The sequence below is a fragment of the Xiphophorus maculatus genome, chromosome 14 (genome assembly GCF_002775205.1).
Source record: "Xiphophorus maculatus strain JP 163 A chromosome 14, X_maculatus-5.0-male, whole genome shotgun sequence".
NCBI classification, from domain to species: domain Eukaryota; kingdom Metazoa; phylum Chordata; class Actinopteri; order Cyprinodontiformes; family Poeciliidae; genus Xiphophorus; species Xiphophorus maculatus.
In genome coordinates, this window is record NC_036456.1 from 18,858,751 (window position 1) to 18,879,636 (window position 20,886).

Sequence of the window (20,886 nt, forward strand, 5' to 3'; positions counted from 1 at the left end):
TCTCTTTATTCGACTTGTTACATCATAAGATCCCAATAAACCACTAATGTTCAGGCTGTAATTTGACAAAATTATGAATACATTTACAAGGTACTGAACCCCAACAAAAAAAAATGCTTTTCTAATACAAAAATTTCAGTTATACTGAAAACTATACATGATATACTCATCCTAAAATCCTCACATTTTCCTATGTGTTGATTTCTCTTTGTATCTAAAGTATCAAAATAATTCAGCATGCATGCTGGTTAACCTCTTTTATGGCTAAAATCATATTTAAATATATCTCATAAATATAATAAATAAATCCCAACATGGCAGCAGGAATCTTTTAGGTCTTGATGAGCTCCAGTTTGTACATCATTGTACAGTGATCAATATTGCTATTTTCCTTCTGCAGGAAATAGTTATTTGGACAGAACTTTGTTCTGCAAGCAATTATCTAATTTTGGTTATCAACAACTCTTGTGGCATCAAAGAAATTCACGTTTATATTGCATTCTTATGTTTCTTAAACTCAAAACGTTAAAGTGCAAATCCAGACCTGATAAATGTGACTCAGTTTTTGAGACCTTAAAAACAGAAAAGAAGATCACAAAAAAAAAAAAATTAAAAACAAAACTCATTTAGAGCTAAAGCTTGGCATTAGAACAAATTACAAACTGCTAAATTGACAAATTTAACCAAAACAAAGTTAAACTTTACGCATACAAGCAGAAAAACATGATGATTGACAAAAAAATGATGACTGATCACTTGAGCAGAATCAAAAACATTTTCTACAATCACAGTCTCTTCACTCAGTTCAGTTATTTGCTTACAAAAACAAAAGAGCTCAGAAACTGACCATCTGTAATAGAGAAACGTTTTACAACTGCTACAGCAAATCTTTGCCATAATGCATGGCTTTTATGAAGTTCCAAATATCATCAATTTCCTCCTGATGTGCCTTTTTATTTTTAGCAAAATCTTTCCTTTTTTTGACTAAGAGGTTGGTGATGGAGCTCATGAGTCCCTTCAGAGACGTTGAGTTTGCTGTTGCAGCTTTCACTTGATCCAACATGGGATGAAACTTCTCCAGCTCTTCTTCAAAGATCTGCGAGGCGACTTTCAGCTGGTTCTCAAAATCTTTCTTTTAAAAAGAAAAAACGTCATTGACAGATATTCTATGCAGTGTGTTACATCTTTTAATTTCCCTCTACCCACTATATTGACCTGAAAATAAACTAAATAAATGATAGAAGAAAAGCTTTGATTAACTCACCTTCTTATCAGCTGCTTCCATCAGTCCACCCTCATAGTATTCCTCAATTATGTTCTGAAATGTTCAGAAATAAGGGTTTACATGAGATGAGTAACATTGTAACAGCATATCTGAGTTCCACTGTTCCACTGTTTGAAGAGTTTCTGTCCATAACTGTATGATTATGAAATTAAAAACAAATAAATAGAAAGAAATAATTTGCAAAAAACTTGGACTACAATACGAGCTATCAATGAGTTCATTAAATTATATATTTCCTATTCAAAGAGGCTAATTTCCAGTCTTTAAAAGCACAACTGAAACAAAAATGCACTCTTTATTTTATCTCTAATTGCAAATTTCAAAAGCTCCTCTTAAAACATGGAGATTAGTTATTTTAGATATAAAAGAAAATTAAAGTGAAACTGATTTACCAGGTAATCTTTGCTAATCATTGAGTTGGTGACAGAAACCAGAGCCAGAAGAGAGAAGATGAGGAACAATCCTTTGGCAGGTCTGACACCAACCAGACATTCGCTTTCAGGTAAACCTGCTGCAGCCATGATTCCTGGAAACAAAACAACCAGGACTCTAAAATAATTTGACTCTTTTAGGTTTGAGTTATACCGGAAAGCATGTCTGTTTTTATTAAAATATTTAATTAAAAATGTTACAGATCTTACCTGCTGTTTGAGAGGAGGAGCTGCTGTTAATGTGAACACAGAGAAATGAACGATGCCTCAGTAGTTTTTCCTTTCGTTTCTGCTGTAAGCAATAACTGTGGCATGTGATGATGTTATCGTGCGAACACCAACAGGGAAATTCCTCTTTGGAAACAAATTACGACATCTCTGACTGCTCACCTTTCATTTTCAACATTGTGTCAAGTTATTCACTGTGCTCCACGGTTTTGGCACCTCTGGTAAGGCTGTGCAAAAAAATTAATTAATAGATAACAAGAGAATAAAGGAATTTCTGGTAAGAAATGCCCATAAAGCAGTTCTAAATCCATATTTTAGCTTTTGCATTGTTGTTAAGAAACATTTAGTGAGATATCCATAAGTTTTCCTTTCCCAGAAAAGAAATGGCTACAAAAATAGCTACTTATCTAAGCATCTATTGTGAAAAACTAGGCAGGACGAGGATCCAATCGTATATTAGCAGCCTGTAAACTGAGGAAGATGCTCATGTTAAGCTCACTGCATTTTTTATTTTTTGAGGGGAAGGTGCTAAAAAACAGAAAACAATGCTGAGACTTCAGAACAAGAGGAACGTGCACCTACTTGTTACAACAACCAGTAGATGGAAGTGTTGCTTTGAAAATAACTGGCTGTACAAACTGACTTGTTCTCTTGAAGACAATTTTTTTAAGTGGATACCTTTACCTTCTAGAATAAAAGTATATAATTTAATCTGAAGACAGAGTCAAATGATGTGACACTGTAAAATTATCATCATTATACCTTTTGCGTTAAGGGCGTAAAATAATCCAGGAAATAAGTCGAGCTTAGAGGAACATGTTGGGAAGTACCTTGAAATACAACGTCAACAAAACTTTTTAAAACTTGTCATGTGGTTTCATATCCATACATGATTTATCAAAACTTAAGCCTGTAAGTTACAAAAACAACGTGACAATTGTGAAACAGAAAGTGGTCCAGGTGACGCAGAGCTGATCGGCTGCTGACGTAAATATATTTTTTATAGATACTTGCCTTCTGATAAATAACAGATTATAACAATCAAAAAATGTTAAACTTATGTCAAGTAGTTTCTTACCATGTTGGGTATCTAAAACATATTTCACACAGGTCAGATTATGAAGTAATAAAATTATATTTTGTATGTGTATGTAATATGTCAAGTGCTTTTAATCCTTTGTAATATGTGTTGTACATATTGGGATAGAGTGTATATAATATACATTAGCATATCATTTACAATGACATATGATACACACTCAGTCTGTCTGGAAATGTGCATGACTTTCGCTGTGCTAACACCATCTTCAGTCTTGACAACTGGATTTTGTATTTCTGCAGTATTTTGGTGAAATTGCTTTCTTTTAAAACCCAACAATGTTTTTGGTAATTTCTGACCCATTTGTCCAGACAGGCTGGTGTTTGATGGCTGTTATCCTTGCACACACCTTTCCAGATCAGTCAAAAGTTTTCAAATCTTTAAAGACATTTTGTCAGTATGATTAAGGCTATTGTCTATTTGGAAGATGATTTATTTTGTGAAGTAAGCTGTCCCTCCTACAGCAAAACATCAACTCAACATAACATTGCAAGCTTCTCTCTTTTTCCTCCAATGTGGGGCACACTTTAATTTTTGTACACAGTAACTTGTAAACAAAAAAGAAAAGTGTGAATGTGTGGTGGAAGGCTTTGTCACATTATTGCGCGTCACTGTATTTCTGTATTTCTGCAAAAGAAACGAAACAGAAACTGCTTTAAAGGTAAGTCAGCTGATAAGACTCAGGTAGCCTGAGGAGTTTTTAAAGTATTTGCTGTGCGTCATATTGTCACTTGGTGAGTTTTCTCCTGAACAGCAGCTCCTCCTTTTTATACACCAGGTAAGACCTTGAAATTTTTTTTTATTCAATTCAGGCAGATTTCTGTTTATATTTAGGCATAAACCAAGTTAAGTAAATTTCCCATCAATTCTCAAATATTACCATGTGGATGTAACATGTTGACTGATTTTGATGACGACTATCAGGGTGAGGCAGTTTATGAGAAAAGAACATTTTCATCAACAAGGAAATTCAAAGTGCTTTACATGATTAGGAGGAAAATAAAAAATTAAACAAGCAAAGAACATTGTATTAAAATGTCAAAATAAGGGAAAATGATAACAGATTGAAAACCAAAATGCACTTTATGATGTTCCAGTTGTTATTAATCAAAGGCAACTCTAAACAAACTGTGCTCCAGCATTTGGAAAGAGTGTGTATAATGTACAGTGGCACCATCTCCATTGCTAAAAGCCACAGTAATGAAAATAAAAATATTTCTGAGAATCTTTTTCTATTACTGGTTTCCTACAGCACAAACGTCACAGATTCATCATTTTTCTATTAAGTAGATATTAAATTTGGGATGTACAATGCCAACGTTTGCATCCACTTCTCACACCTTGGTTGAGTTCACACAGTAAAACTATAACTAACAGCTACATTTTCAACATCAAGTTTAATGTTTCCTTTTCTCAGAATAATGATGATGACGGGTGTTAGAGGAGCGACTGGAATCAGAACCACAAAAATCCTGTTCCTAATTTTCCCTCTGTTGGATCTCATCCGCTTCACAAATTCCCATTCTGCACAGAAACACTTGGTAAATTATGGAGAATTAATCAGAACGTAATGTACTGCAGCATTTGTAGAATGATTTTGTTGTGACATCACATGTTTAAGTGTGACTAAGTTTCCCTTTTCACTCTAAATCTGCAGACAGCATTACAGGAATTGTGCCAGAAAACAAAAGAAGATCTTGAGAAACTGAAGGTGAGCGTACAAACAATTAGAAAAACGACACATGTTTTTTGCTTCATCTTATTATAAACACATGTTGATTTCTCAGAAAATTGAAATATTACTTATAAGCACCAAAAAATGATTTTTAATAAATAAGTGGACTTCCTGTAAAAAATGTTTTTCTTTGAATATAATTTGTTTTTCTTGGCTTCTCCACCTTGTGGCAGGTGTCAGTGACTTCCTGTCAGTGACAATCTGCAGACTGTCTTGATTGGATGGTCAATCCCATAACATTCCAGCAATAAAATCTATTTTTTATTGGTTTTATGTATTTTAAAAATTTTCTGAGAAATACCAAATGTTTACTCTCTTTTTTAAACCTATTTACGTTTTGCTTGAATGTACTTTTAATATGTGCTTTTTTGTTTGATAAACAAGCCTTATCGGAAATATATTCAAAATACTCAGTGTGACTAAAAATGTTTCTTTTCATCTTCATCAGAAAACACATCAGTTTGAATTCAGGACTCCATTAGATCCAGCTGATGAAGGTGTCAACATAATAAATCCAGTGAAAGCACTGATGAAGAAATATGATCATAACCTTCCTCATAGTCATCCTCCAGTCCAACCAAAAGTTTCTCTGAGGGAAAAAGATCATCGCTGTTGACTGCAAGAGTGATGAGTTTGAAATGCATGTTTACTTGACAAATGAACATGTGTGCAGGATGAAGAAGTTACCTTAAGAATAGAATCTTATCTCTGTTCACTTAAGATATTTATAACATTCTGTTTTAATGTAATGAATCATGGAAAATCAATGGAAGTTGGTATAATATTATTTTTTAACATTTTGTGGCAGATTTATTCAAAACCAGGCAGAAACAGAAGTGGATAAAATAAACAGCAAAGAACTGTTTGCCGTTTGCTAGCCATGTTTTGGCTAGCATGTGATGCGTCCGTCCTGCTCCGTGTGTTGCAACATGAGAAGGATATCCTTTATGGAAAAAGGATGGATACGTTCAAAATACATAAATCATAGGCATAGGCCAAAGCAGCGGAGATGACAATCAGCTCAAGACTTTTACACATTATTGTATCTCCTCAGAACAGGTGATGTGTCTGTCTACTTACATGTTTAGCATCATATTATAAACTGAAAATAAATATGGTGTAAATATAGCACATAGATTTGGAACACAGATTTAAATTGTATTTTATTCAACAAGACCATTTTTTAAAATTATCTAAGAACTTACAGTTACTCTTAGTCTATCTCATCAGAATAAAAAACAGAGGGTTGTTTCCCATCATTCTTGTTTCCTTTGATTCCTTTACACTTTCTTCCTTCATCCTTATTTTAATTGAAATAAAATTTGTACAATATATTTATACTTTTGTCTGTACAATGTATGAGTGTGAAAACTCAGGTCAAATGTCTCATTGGTGCATACAATCTTGGCCAATAAGGCTTATTCTGATTCTGTGGTTGATTATTTTACAGTAAGACTCCTTTGAATATTTCATAGATTGCATATTAACGATATTTGATTTAAAATGTTTCAAATGTTGATCGATCTGTCTTACTATGCTTGAGAATTTACATTCAGGGTTTTCACTGTTTGTGTTAAAAATAACAATATCAATCTTTTTTTTTTTGTATAATCCCTGGTCATACTATAGTTTGCAGACTGAAACTGGTGACCTGTGGTGGAGCAGATAACACACACCACAGATTGCAGAGTGGCGGCAGTCATTATCATGGTGGTACACAGGTCTGTTAATAATGAAAACACAGATTAAAAGACAAATTAAAAGATGGACTTTTATATAAAAAGTAAAAACACTAATTAAAAGTGAGATGGACAAATTAAAACAATCAAACTACTGAAAAGAGAGGTGGAGTTAAATAGCATAGCACTGTACTCTGAATTAAATTTGACCAACATCAATCCTTGGGCAGGGGGCATGTGTAGAGTTAATGCATGATAAAAATGATGGATTATTTTAGAGGTGGTAATTGTTCACCAGGTATTTTTTTGTTAATTATTAAGGTCCCGTGGCCATGATTACTTCAATCAACGCACCCAAAGACTCTAAAATAATTTCACTCTAAGGTATTTCAGCTAAGTCACGTACACATCTGAAACCATATGTGTATTTAGTAACAAATTAATTAAACTACCTGAATATAAAATGAACTGTTACAAGTATTAACTGCTATTGAAAAGAGGAGCTAGTGCTAAAGTGAGAACTAAGAAATGAATAGTGTCTCAGCAGTTTCAGTTTTAAACTGTTTTTCTTTTGTTTCTGCTATAAACAATCGCTGTGGCATGTGATAATAGTTTGACATAAACAACAACTGGAACCTGCCTGCAGCCTCACAGACCAATCAGCTTTCATTTTCAATAATGTTTCAAGTTATGCTCTCAGGAAAATGTGGAGAAAACGTACAGAGTATTTCTTATTTGTACTGTCACAATATCTAAAAAGAAATGTGGGAAATTAGAACAAGCGATAGATGCACCGACTGGTTGCAACAACTTTTCAAGGCAGTGCTGCCTTGAAAAGAAAAACTGGCAATATCTGGTTCTATGCACTTTGAGACACTAATTTAAAGCATGCAGGATCAAAAAGGTTTAATTATTTTCTGGGGTTTTTTTCAGAATATTTGCCATTAATGTTACACTGTTAAAATGTTTTCAATCAATATTTCTGACATTGTTTTGTCTTACACAGAAAGTACAAATATGGGCATTTTTGTCAAATGACCTTAACCACAAAATTTCCACTGCAGACATCAGTCATCAGAATGAAACTGAAGGAACTTATTGTGGTTTAGACCCCAGATACCAACAAGCCACAAGACAGCTGGTGGCATCATTCAAAGGACCTTTTCCACATGTCCACTAGATTTATTTTTTAGATTGCATGTGATAGAGTGAGAGTCTATAAGATAGAATGACACAAAGTAAGACACAGTAGTGGTTCTATCATACTGTGGGGATGGCTTTCTTTTGCAGGGTCAGTGAAGTTAGTCATACTAGATGGGAAGGTGAATGGGACTAGATACACAACACTGAATGCAGAAAACGGCTAAAAGTTACAAAATACCAGAAACGTGAGAGGAGTTTAACCTTGTAGCTAACAGGACAAAGCTCCAAAATATATGGCTAAGAATCAATTGGTAGAGGACAAAAAAAAAAATCCAATCTTAAAACGTCTCCAGCTGTAAATGCATTGAAGATGAAAAATTGCTGAGTCAGTGCACTGAACATAAATGCACTTTCAATGTGGTATTTAAATAAAACATGAAAAAAACAGAATTTTCTTCAAAATAATCCACCACCCTGTACTGGTATTTCATCTTAAATTTAAATACAATTTAAGCGTAAATTTTATGCGTTTCTTTTGAAAGGCACTGTAACATAATACTGTCAGTATTGAACAATATGTGTTTCTGTGTTTACTTACATAACAACATTGTCTGACGTGAGTTAAACGAGAACAACACAGCTGCTATTGACATGAGTTCAATTACCACTTAAATATTATACTCAGTATGAAATCATTTTCAACTAACCAGAAACAGCACAGAGCTAGATGTTGAAAAGTTTGCTGTTTTATTTCACAGTAATTAAATTAATGTTGTTTCCTGTTATTTTGTCAGTGTGGTAAGTATAAAAATGTAAAGCTTTCTCAAGGCTTAAACTGTCATAACCAGCATTCTACAAATTACCCATTGAGTTGAATAAAAAAATATTTTTTTATTTTTAAACATACCCCACAATTGTATTTAACCAATATTGTCAAAATTGATGACATGCTAAAATTAGTGTAATTTTAAATATAATTAAACTTTCAGGACAGAAACAACAATCAAAATTATCTCTGGCAACTTCATTTCATATTTTTTTTCATACAAGCATTTTTATCAACGTTACATTTAAAACATCACCATCAAAAACTTCTCTAGAGTAATAAAAAATGTCGTAGTTCTTGATAATGTTACATCTCGATAAGGTATTGCAACTGTATTCAGCAGTTTATGATATTAAGCAACTTCCAGAAACGTTAGAATTATGCTGCACATTAAGACATAATAAAAGGCTAAATTATGCTGTTATAGTTATAACAGCATAATTATAGTTATAGAAGTTATAGTTTAGCCTGCTCTTCTTCCTGAACCTTGAGAAAGTCCCACGTTTGTCTTATTTTCTGATTGATTTCCTCTATCAGTAGATGACGGTTTTCAATCTGGAACTCCTCACTCTGACGAGGAAAAAAAAATAGATCTTTATCGTATAGCAAATAGAGATTAAGATCTTAAAAATTATGATTATATTATTTATATCACCTTCAATTTTATGTATTGCAGCATGAACATCACACAAATCCGACTTAGTAAAGAATTTGCATCACTGACTAAAAATACAACAGAAATCTTTCAAAAGCAAACTAACTGTGAGTTTTATGATTATTTTTTTTAGCTGTGGCACAAAATAGTCAGTTCTTCCACTGTCTTGTAAAGTAAAAGAATGTAGCTACTTTTAAGCATGAAAACATTATGACTCACCTTCAGTCTCTCAAAGAGTCATTTTGTTTTTTCAATAGTTTCACGGAGTTCAGTCTGCAAATCAACAGTGAAAATATATATTTGGTTAAGTTATTAAAGTAGACTGCATCAAAAATGTAAGTATTGTACTTTTTTTCTATAAGCAGGTTAATCAATACATTATGTACCAGCTGTTTGTCAAACTGTGAACTTGTGCAGCATAAGAGGCTTAGCAGAATAAAAACAAGGAACAAGCCTTTAATGGTTCTGGTACCAAACGCACTTAGGTGAAAGCGTCACATTCATGCCGGTATTACAAGTTATACTGTTCAGTGTACCTTTAATGCTTATAAACAGCAATTATTATAATGTTCAATGTCCAAATGTTTTGTCAAAGCTAGATGTTCAGTCTGATTTTTCTTGCTGCAAGTAATAAATGGGCAACCTGTCAACATTCCTGCATTTTTTTCCATGAACACCAAGGGGCAGTATTTTATTAAATTACATCTTGAACATCTTAGTAGTATAGTCAGAAGCAGGGATCACACTTAAGATCAACAATGACATACAATGGAGAATAAACTGTATGTCATCGTTTAAGCACATGGGTGTGTTTTAAGGTATGAAATAGAAGCAGAAAATGACTAAATATCTATTCATATGGGATACAAACTGTAGCAAAACCTAGCGAATATTTTATCCTCTCAACCTGAAAGGATAAAATATAACACATTGACGTAAATACACTTAGAAATAAAAATGTCTAGTGTTCAGCTTTATTTCAAAAGCACCTTAACTTAAAAGGACAAAATTGCTGTACAAAAGAAACATTATAAATGCCATTATAAGAATACATATAAAATACTAAAACACAAAATACTTTTAAACCAGCCATGAAGTTTTAAAAAACAAAGCAAAAAAAAACAAACAACAACAACAACAAAAAACAACAACCACATAATAAAATAGCTATATGTAGCATGACAAATTATGACCTGCTACAGCATAAGCTCGGTCCCCTCTAAGTTGACCTTTTTTCTGTCAGGCACAATCAGGAGCATCTGATCAGGGGACCAGAGTGAGCTGAGGGTGCAGCAGCTCAGACAGGTGAGGTAAGAAGAAACATTATAAAAATAACTTGGACAATTAATCCTAAAATGTATGGGAAGCCAGTGAGTTGAAGCAAAAATGGGAGACAGCTCATATGTGCATGTGCCAGATCAAATACGAATTTATAAATAAAATTAAGTAAATAGGTGTTTGTCTTGTTTTGAATAAAGTTGGATTTTTAGCTTACATACAATTGGATAAGTCCAAATTAGAACCAAACTCAGTGACTATCAGACATCAGGAAACGTCTTATTTCCGTCCTATCAAACCAAAACAGACAAACAAACATACAGAAAGCTAAGGATGCTGAAACAGGTTGACAACGCTCATTTTCTAAAAATCAATCAGGCGCCATTGGCAGGCTCTTTGTGCCGTTTCACCGGGGGTTCTGATTTCGCAGCCAGCCTCCGTCACCACTGCGTCAGCACTGATGAGCTCAGCGTTGGCCCGGAGCGGGAGGGGCGGAGGGAGCATGAGACCAGAAGATGGGAGAGAGACCCAGAAAACGAGCAGACGGAAGGAGAGAGAGCGGGGTGTTGCCGCCTCTGAGACGCTCTCACGCATCAAAGAGTAACAGCAGCAGCAGCGGAGCGAGCAGAGCATCCTTCTCCCTGGGAAGAAAAAACAAAAACAAGCCTATATTTTACTTTATTGAAGCTTTGTAATCAGCCTTTATATTATTAAACGGAATCAGAACGAGATTTACCCAGAACCCATCAGAAGATCGACCTCGCCGTGAGAGAAAAAAGGAGCGCCTGGTGTGGAAACAGACCGAGGCTTTCAGCACCTTGGATAGCGATAATGGCTCCTATGCTGGAGGACGGAGCGCAGCCCGGTGAGTCTTTACCCAGATGATGGAGCCAATATGTCTGTGGCGGGAATTTGCTCTTCTTTTTTTTACAATAGTTAAAATACATGTTAATCTTTTCCTAAAACTTCGTCTTATTTAAGCATAATCTTTAATTTTGTACTGAGATGTTTTATTGAGTTAGACTACAAGTGAGTACGTACGAATGAATAAAAATTAATTTTCTAAAATCAGTCGATGTTAAAAAAAAAACTACAAACATCCATTTTTAATCAAAGTAAAAACAACAACCAATTTCAATTTCATGAAATTAACAGATTTAGAGTGTTCCTAGTGGAAGTAAAGCCTGAAAATTACAGCTTGTTTTATTTATTTATTTTTTTCATGTCCTCATGCATTACAGCCCTCCCGGTGTTTCGTCCATCTGTCTGTCATTGCAGCCTCGAAAAGCATCCCACACGGGATTACAGACTAAAATATAATCAGATAAAAAGCAGAAAACATTTTGTACAAGTGCTGTGATTTAAATGATCCCGAAGGTCTCTCTCTCTCTCTCTCTCTCTCTCTCTCTCTCTCTCTCTCTCTCTCTCTATATATATATATATATATATATATATATATATATATATATATATATATATATATATATATATATATATATATATAGGTAGAGATGGCACCAGACTGTCTATTAATACAGGTATAATGTAGAACGAAAAGCTGCTTATTGTCATAATTTTGTTTGAGCTACACTGTCACATTAATATCACATTAACCATGTCATGGCGACTATTATGTGTGAAAAAAACCCTGAATAAATGATCTAACACATTAGCTTTAACCAGATGAAAAAGGCAAGCGCATGAGTGATTGGTCACCACCCCCGCGCCTCGATCCGATCTCTCTTTTTAGATGGGTTAATTTGAGTGCTTTTCCACTGGGTCACCCTCCTAATTGTGGGAAATGGACTGCATTTCCTCTTTTGAAATCAACCCATTAAATCTGGCTGCATGAGAGGGCGACAGCCTGATAGACAGAGCTCAACGGCACAAAACAAAGAAAGCATACAGTGACAAATATCCCTGTAACGTCACCGTAGCGATACCATGTGAGACATAAGAGCTTTTGAGAGAAATGACATCCACTGACGAAATGCTACAGGGCAAGGTTACATTGTAATTATGGTGATACCTTGCATTTCGTCAAAATCATCCCTGCTTTTGAGTGGAAAGAAGATAAATGACTATAATCATTTCCAAATAACATATTGTGAAATCTTCCTTAGCTATTTTAGAAAACCAGTTGAGATTCATTCATTCTGAGAAAGCAATAAAAAGCTGTGCAAAAAAAGTTTAATAAATTTCTCATGTCAAATGTCAGTCTTCTCTGTCTCATACATGAAAATGTTAGCTTTGACACGGCCAAAAGAACAAAAGTACAAAATGGCAGTGGGGTAAAATGACCTTTCCAGCTGTTGAAATCCACACCTGTCTGAGCAACCATTATCTTTATTTTGGTATCTCTGGAGTTACAGGTCATCCAATTATGATTCTGGCAGTTTCTGTTTATAAATTATCGGCAAATCTGGAATCCGAAAAGAACACTTGGTTGAACAGATTGCATTGTTTTTGTCCTCATTTGACTCCAGGCTGCAGGGTGTGTCAGAAGAAGAAAAATTTATTCAGTTGCTTTAGTGCAACAGCACAATCATAGTGGCTTGTGTTGCAGATGCTGCTTTGTTTCAAAGTGCGTTTTCTTATTAAATCTTACCCTTTTCTTTTCACTTTCTTCCTTTTTTTCTTTCTCTACCTTTCTCCAAACTCCTCCGCAGTGGCAGTGCCTGTGGGTGTTGCTGTGGTGAGTGTTTTCGGCCTTGTCTTCACTGCATCAGCCTTCGCCTGGATCTGTTGCCAGCGCAAAAACACCAACAAGTCCCAGAAGACGCCCCCTTACAAGTTTGTGCACATGCTGAAAGGCGTCGACATCTACCCAGAGAGCCTGAGCGGCAAAAAGAAGTTTGCGGCGGCCACGACCTCAACAGCTAATGACACCGCTAAAACAGATGTCAATGGAAACTGCCAAACTACGCCAATGAGTCCCAGTACCGGTAAACCCGCCACAACTCCAGATGGTTCCAGATCAGCCCTGCACCTTGATCTTGAGAAGCGGGATCTGAACGGAAACTTTACCACCAAACCTTTTCACCACCACCACCAGACGGTGCGCAGCTCCCCAGACCTGGAGCTCCCCTCCCCACAAACAGGGTTCACTCAACCTGGTGCGATGGAACGGCGCGACCTACCTTCCCCCTCCAGCGCTCTGTCCAGCCAGGCACCCACCCCGGCCGTTGACAGGCCTCAGGGAGATGAAAAGGAGGGTGGTCTAGGGACCCTCCACTTCTCGCTTGAGTACCAGGCAGAGAAGAAGGCATTCATTGTTCACATCAAGGTAACACACATTCATATTTATTCAGGGGAACTTTCTGAGTGTTTTCACGCTAAAATCTTATTTTAATATCTTAACATTTCCTCCAGGAGGCCCATGGTCTGACTCCAACTGATGAGCAGTCACTTACGTCTGACCCCTACATCAAGCTGACCCTGCTGCCGGAGAAGAAGCACAGGGTGAAGACAAGAGTCCTTCGGAAGACTCTAGACCCGGCTTTCGATGAGACCTTCAGCTTCTACGGGATCCCACTGGCTCGAGTGTCCGAGCTGGCCCTTCACTTCATGGTGCTGAGCTTTGATCGGTTCTCTCGTGACGAGGTCATTGGAGAGACCCTTGTACCTTTGTCTGGAATCGACTTGTCGGAGGGGCGTGTCCTAATGAGCAGAGAGATTATCAAGAGGAATGTTAAGGTAAGATGTGGAACAAAAGTGGAAGTACTTTCATATTTTATGTACCCATGTAATCTTTATAGGGTGGGGTGTAGTCAATGAGCCAGGGGCGGAGGACATCCTGGACTCATCGGCAGTCCATCACAATACAACACTGTGTCAAGACAAACAGCTACTCATTAAGGGATATTTATATTTAACATTAATACCTTTAGGCTGTGGGAGGGAACCTACGAACTGCAGAAACAGCTACTGACTTGGATGTTCTTCAGTTCATCTTCTAGTTTTTATATAAAGGAATGTCATGGATGTTTTCCTCACCCAATTCAAACCGTTCATTGTTATCCCCCCTTAGGTGTGAGTTTATCTGTGGTTGTTTGTTTGTTACTGAGAGAGTCTGACAGTCTCTCCAGGGTTCGCCTCCTCTCCTGCCTGCTGACTGCTGACAGATGCTGCAGGCCAACCCCCACCCAACCACCGCCCACTCAGGCCTGAGACCTGAACAGCACTAAACCATTTAGAAACATAGATATGAACATCATTGAAGTTTTCTTTTTTAAATCATTAGTTAGATAATGCAATCCAAATTTATCGATTCATCATAAAAAGCCTTTTTATTAGTATAAAAATCATTGCAGCAAAGCAGGTTGGTGGAAAATAGCAAACTCAAACCAAATTGATTCCCCTAAAATCATATTTAAAAACTACTTGGACTACTAGTAGTTTTAATAACTTAAACCCTCTTTAAGTTATTTTTCATTCATTAAAATAAAGATTTGCACAGGTGCATATTTTTGGAATAAATGAAATTGTTCTTTGTGCAAATGACCCAACAATGATTCCTCCAAAGCTTTTCTAATGCAAGATACCATCAACCTTTATCCTAAATTAGAAACATACAGTATGAATGGCATTTTATTTAATTCAGATACTCTGTAGGATTTCCATTGTCAGTGTCTTGTCTTTGGTAACAAAGAGTTAATGTTAAATGAAGTCAGCAGTAAAGGCAGAATAGGAGGCTTATCTCTCCGTAGAGACTGAACAGATCTATTGCAACATCTCAGGTATGGATTTGAAACCTGATACTGCTGCTGAGGGATGTTCTGCATTCAGCTCAGACAAATTAAAATGCCATAGAGTTTTCTTCTTTAGGTTTTTCTGTAGTTTTTTTGCTTATTTTTGCCCAAATTCACCTGATTTCTACATTGATTTCTTGAAGTAACACATTCAAGTGTGTTACTTTATAGACTCATTGCTGCAATTTCCCCCAGAAAATGTCTACCATGCATCTGAATACATAGTTATGCTTACTGTATGTCCAAACAGAACAATATAATTAGGACACTAATACTGCACTGTCAGAGTGGGAACAAAATAATGTATTTTTCACTTCTTTCACTTATTTTCTCTGTAGTGTATTGAGCTCATTATAAACCTCTGGAGAGCCGATTATTGGATTCTGTTTCTGCCTCTTCCTGGCATCCAAGAGAACTACATTGAAATAACATCTCATTTCCTGTGTATTGAATTTTTCGTATAAAGATATCTCATAAATTTTGCCGAGTTCATTTAAGGAGCTGCAGCTCTCCAATGACTATGACAGGAAATATGCCTGAGTAAAATACATTTTTGTTCTCATTCATAATGCCCTGGACAGAACTCTGATAATAATTTACATTTTTGACCAACGATGGAAATATAAGACTGTCTAGTGTAAATGAGCATTAAATCATAATATAACTCTAATCACAACTATACGTTTGGTGCGATTTCTGCACTCTTCCAACAGATTTAATCATTTTAAAATAATTGAATGGATATAATTGCACCCATTTTCCAGAGAAAGGGAGGCTTTTTTAGGATAATAATTTTACTTAAATATGATCGTGAAATCTTGAAAGAACTGAGAAATAGGGGTCAGAATCTGAGGTTTGATTTTAATATCCACCTTCAACCGATCTCACTTCATATTTTTCACCATCTACAGAATATTAATAAACTTAATTCTTGTTTTCATTGATGTTTCCCATTAGTGTTTCACAAAAGATGTTTATTTTGTGCATATCTTAATGGTCTGTATCTAAGATGAGAAGAATTGTTAACAATACAAATCTGCTGCACAAAAGATAATGCAACTAAACAACTGCATAATTTCAGCAGCTTATCATACAGCAAATTTACAAAAATTTGGCGTCATTGCAGTTTCTTACATGATGTTTTGTAAGTCAGGAGGCATTTCTTTGCTAGGAGGGTGGTGGCTCTTTGTCTGTGGGGCTTATGTGTCCCATTGCCTCATGTGACTGGGCGTGGGCGTACAGCAGTGCAGCCAATCAATGCAGAGTTGCCATAAGCAGGTTTTTACATCCAGCGATTTTAATCAACACGTTATAGCTGATGGAATGCAGCTCTTTGGAGGCAATGTGACGATTCTCATTGTGGGGGAGGTATTTTGTCTTTCTGCTGTGTGTGGGTGGGTGGGTGGGAGAACACATTAGTGCAATGAGTCAAGACAGCATGCAGTGAGCAGAATCGCCTTTAGATGATGAAGGTAAACCCGAAACAACAAACATGTATTTTAGTTACCCAGATGAAAGCAAACATGTTTGTATTTTGGGATAAAAAATTTATGCCAGGGATAGAAGTTTTCTTTGTTAAATTTTTCATTTCCATGGCAACTATGTTCAGGGGTTGGAAATCCGGTTAGGTGTGATGGCAGCAGCCAAGGCGCCTTGTCTACGGAGTGTGGATAAAGATGTGTGGGTGTGTTTGAGGAGAGGAAGGGAAAGAAACGCCCTGCAAATAAAAACATGAGGGATTCATCAGTAAGACATGTTGTTATTGAGATCTGATGATGATAGAGTTAGGGATAGAGTTAGGGTAATAACAGAAAAAGAATATGTTGTTTACCTCTACTCAGGTGTCTACAGTGAAAACCAATCAACAGCACTGGTTTACTTCATGGTTGTTGAATTTGTATTTGCTTTCTGCTAACCAGATTACAGTATTTGTTAACGGTTCTGATGTTAAGCTAACTACCAGGAGGACTGTGTAGTCATCAGTATTTATAGGGAATCAAAGCTCACAAAAAATAACTCTTGTAGACTATTTACCAAGTCTACAGATGGGCATGAGTTTGTTTAGTGGAGCTAAGGAACAACCAAGAGCGGCAGCTCAAATAGTTTTGATGAACTTCAAACCAACTGATTACTGCATGCATTAAAAACTAGACAGTCAAAAATTATTTAATAAAAATGCTCAAGTGGAAAATAATGGATGTCCTAGATAATCAGCTGCTTAGCTTGCCTTTAAAAAAACAAGCACATAAAGCACAAATATATTTTGGATTTGGACTGGAAGGCTAAGGAGACTCATATCTCTTCTTTCACTTTTAAGACTTTTGCTTTGGTAATATATTAGAACTGTGGTCAATGAAATAAACATAATTGGGGAACACATTTATGACCACTGGCAGGTGATGTAACATCAAGTCTCTGTTCATCATAGGACTCATCAGTGGGTTGATAATTTTGGTAGAAAGGTTTCAGACTGCATTGCAGTTTGTGGTTTATGGGGACAGCCTCATAAATGTCACAACACAACTTCAGAGGTCTGCTTGAGACTATTGGTTGACCAAGCTAAAAAGAAGCTGACACACTCTCAGGTAGTTATAATGTTATTCCCTGTAGTGTCTAAAGCAGACATGGATGTCAAAATAAGTGGATTTACTTTCTAGTGTGAGTTAAACAAATTTTGCTTTGTTTTGGTTTTCAGATTGTTGTAAAAGTCTTGCTTGAAAGTGCTAACCAAAACTCTCCTGTCCTTTATCTCCTCTCTTCATTTTCTTACCTTCCATCTTTTCCATCACCTTTTTTGATTTTTTTTTTAATCATTCCCAATCCCTACATAAAGAAGTCCTTGGGTCGAGGAGAACTCCTGCTGTCATTGTGCTACCAATCCACCACCAACACTCTGACTGTGGTAGTCCTGAAAGCTCGGCATCTTCCCAAGACTGAAAACAATGGTCCTACCGGTATGTAGACTTTCTATCTTAGCATCTCAGTATTAAAATGATACCTGTTTGCAGAAACAGGTAAGAAAGTTTGCAGGAAGACTTTCTTTGACCAAACTTTTTGTTTGAGGAACAACAGGGCGCTAGTCAGCTGCTGCAAAGACAGATATTTTCCATTGTTGTTCTTGCTTCTTTGCAATTTATTAACAGCTCCTTTACTTCTTTTGGTTAGATCCATACGTCAAAGTGAATATGTACCAAGGAAAGAAGCGCATATGCAAGAAGAAGACCCACGTGAAAAAATGCTCTCCCAACCCGGTCTTTAACGAGCTCTTTGTGTTTGATCTGCCCTCCGAAGAGGGCCTGAGGGACACCAGTGTAGAGCTGCTTCTGATGGACTCAGACAATGGCACTTCACGCAACCCCAACACCGTTATTGGCCGTCTGGTGCTGGGCACATCGGCAGCAGGAACGGCCGGTGAGCACTGGAGAGAGATCTGCGACCACCCGCGTCGCCAGATTGCCAAATGGCATACCATGTCAGAGGAATAATGCAGCTGATAACAGCCGTTTTGTTGATTTTGTTACCCATAGATTGAACTGATACAACCTTGAAAGTGATGAATTGAGGACTGGAGGGATGTGACATCCCATTGGCCAGTACTCATTGGACATTAACTGGGGATGTAGTGGGTTAGGTAAAGGGTTATTTAAAAAGAAGTGGGAGTGGACTTTTATATAGAGGAGATCATATTTCAACTGATGTCACGTTGCAATCATTCATTAAACCAGTTATCTGTAGTGTTCTGTTAGAAGGTGGGGGATGTTGAAGCTTTAAACAATCCCAAAGACTGCCACTGAGAATCCTGTGTAAACATGCAACAATATCATTATTGTTATCAATATCATAACAACAAATTTTCACTGTCCATGGTTGCAGTTCAGAATGTCTCAAATGTTGCTTTTACACTTTCCTTTCTTCTACATCTAGTTCTGCTCATTCTACGTCTCTCTGTAGCTCTTCCTCTGATAAATAGTAACCAATAGACCATCATACGAATCCCACAAAGAACCAAGACTGATCTTGCTGTACAAAGGTGGACTATTAAAGATCATTTTATAATGCCAATGTTTCATTCTTAAAAGATGTATGTTGTTTTTTGTTTATCACACTGATTAATTTTTTTCTTGCTGATTTGCAAAACCTCAGTTTAGGTCTAAGTGTTATTTCATATATCATGACTGAGAGAGAAATAAGAGCCTAAATTAGGTGGTTTACGAATTGACTGGAACAGACTGAGTGCACTGGGGACAGTGGAGTAGCTGCGGAGGCATTTATGTGTGTGTTTGTGTGCGTGTGTGTGTGTTTGTATGTGTCTTTTTCCAGAAGAGGATGTATGCAATGACAAAGCTTTGTGAGTGTGTGGATGCAAGTCACATAATGTTTACTGTAGGTGTTTTGTTCCTGTTACTGTGAGCACAAAGAGAGCTGAAATGTAAATGTATGTAACTTAATATAAAATATGGCAAGTTCTGACAAAAAACACGAGTCTGTTTTTTTTTTTTTCCTTTACTCCCTGTGGTGTTAAAAGTGTGCAGGCAGGGTGTGTGTGTGTGTGTGGTCTTGTTTTTTATTATCAGTGATTTATTTAATCCTAAATAATCACTGTTAGGACTATTTTTCTAACAAATGGGGGCCGACTGCTCCGTTTGACTCCAAAAGCCTGGGTCCCATAAGAAGAAGAAGTGCTGTTTGAGGTTTAGATACTGTATATACTAGTAATGGTTCGGTTAGGGGAAATGCAATTAAAAACAGAAGACAATGCAAACTCCTAATATGGGTAGAAATACAGTTATGTGAGTGTGTGTGTTCACATTTATGTATTTGCAGGATTATTTTTCACGATCATTCTATTCTACTTAACTTCACATTAGGTCTTTTTAAACCAATAACGCATTACACAAGCTGTGCAGATTTTGTACTTTGTATCAACCTTCATAACGAAGATGACATCACTGGGACCATTTCCAGGTTGATGATGTAATAACCTCTGAGTCTAAGTGCTCCAGGATGAAGTCATTGGGACTGAATTTAATATCAGCTAAGTGGTTCAGTGAAAGTGCAGTTGTCTCAGCATCTTTTCTTCCTTCCTTCCTTCGTCATTGCCATCTTACTCCGACTTTCATTATTTTTGGACTTGCACAGAGTTACATCAGATGCTTCATAGCAGACTTTAGAAAAGGAGAATGTTCTTTTCCTGTGCAATTCTCAGAATTTCTCACTCTTTCTCCCTCCACTGTGATTCTTGTTTCCATTTCAGACATCTTTTGATACAATAACCCGAATGCTCTAAACTACGTGCAGTAAATTAGTGTGCTCTCTCTAAGGTACTTCCTTCCTCACAAACACTGAATTGGCACTAAAAGAAGGTAATTACCCTGTAAACAACAGAGCCCAAATGTTTTTATAGTTCTTTGCAGTAAAGTGCAGGAGGTATTTTGCCAGCTGAGGTTTCTGTGAGAGGCTGACATTGAGGTGTGACTTTCAGCAATAAAACTATAGTCAATAATTATGCCACAGGAATTGCACCTTGTAATTTGTTCACTACAAACTGCATTGAAAGGTGGAAATGTAGCACATTTTTAAAGGATTTGAATGATGTAGACATCCCAGTTCTATCTTCTTGTGTCCAGAGACGAGAAGAGAAAGTTCTAGTTGGGATTAAAACCCAGTATAAGCCATAAATCTGTCATAGTGTGTTAAACTAAAAAATTATAGTGCTATCTTCCTACCACACCCTTTCTTTGGGGCATGGGTCAATGACATTCTCTGAAAACTGCTC

General features: G+C 36.5%; 1 protein-coding gene and 1 long non-coding RNA gene across 2 annotated transcripts; both read left to right on the forward strand.

The window, feature by feature from the left end:
- The first annotated feature begins 3,771 nt into the window (after positions 1–3,771).
- Positions 3,772–5,523, forward strand: LOC111610815. Its single transcript, XR_002753787.1, has 4 exons — positions 3,772–3,821; positions 4,461–4,584; positions 4,701–4,754; positions 5,227–5,523. It is a non-coding gene; the product is annotated as an uncharacterized LOC111610815 (long non-coding RNA).
- Positions 5,524–10,905: 5,382 nt separating this feature from the next.
- On the forward strand, positions 10,906–19,581 carry syt4 (synaptotagmin 4). Its single transcript, XM_014468979.2, has 5 exons — positions 10,906–11,224; positions 13,029–13,645; positions 13,732–14,055; positions 17,944–18,064; positions 18,276–19,581. Exons 1-5 carry the CDS (start codon positions 11,191–11,193, stop codon positions 18,593–18,595), a joined length of 1,416 nt encoding a protein of 471 aa, XP_014324465.2. The 5' UTR covers positions 10,906–11,190; the 3' UTR covers positions 18,596–19,581.
- Positions 19,582–20,886: the final 1,305 nt, after the last annotated feature.

Bases quoted from the DNA above. Each gene is read 5' to 3' on its own strand.
- syt4 (XM_014468979.2), top strand. From the start codon at position 11,191: ATGGCTCCTATGCTGGAGGACGGAGCGCAGCCCG. The intron at 13,646-13,731 runs GTAACACACATT...CATTTCCTCCAG, and splicing joins CATTCATTGTTCACATCAAG to GAGGCCCATGGTCTGACTCC. The intron at 18,065-18,275 runs GTATGTAGACTT...TCTTTTGGTTAG, and splicing joins TGAAAACAATGGTCCTACCG to ATCCATACGTCAAAGTGAAT.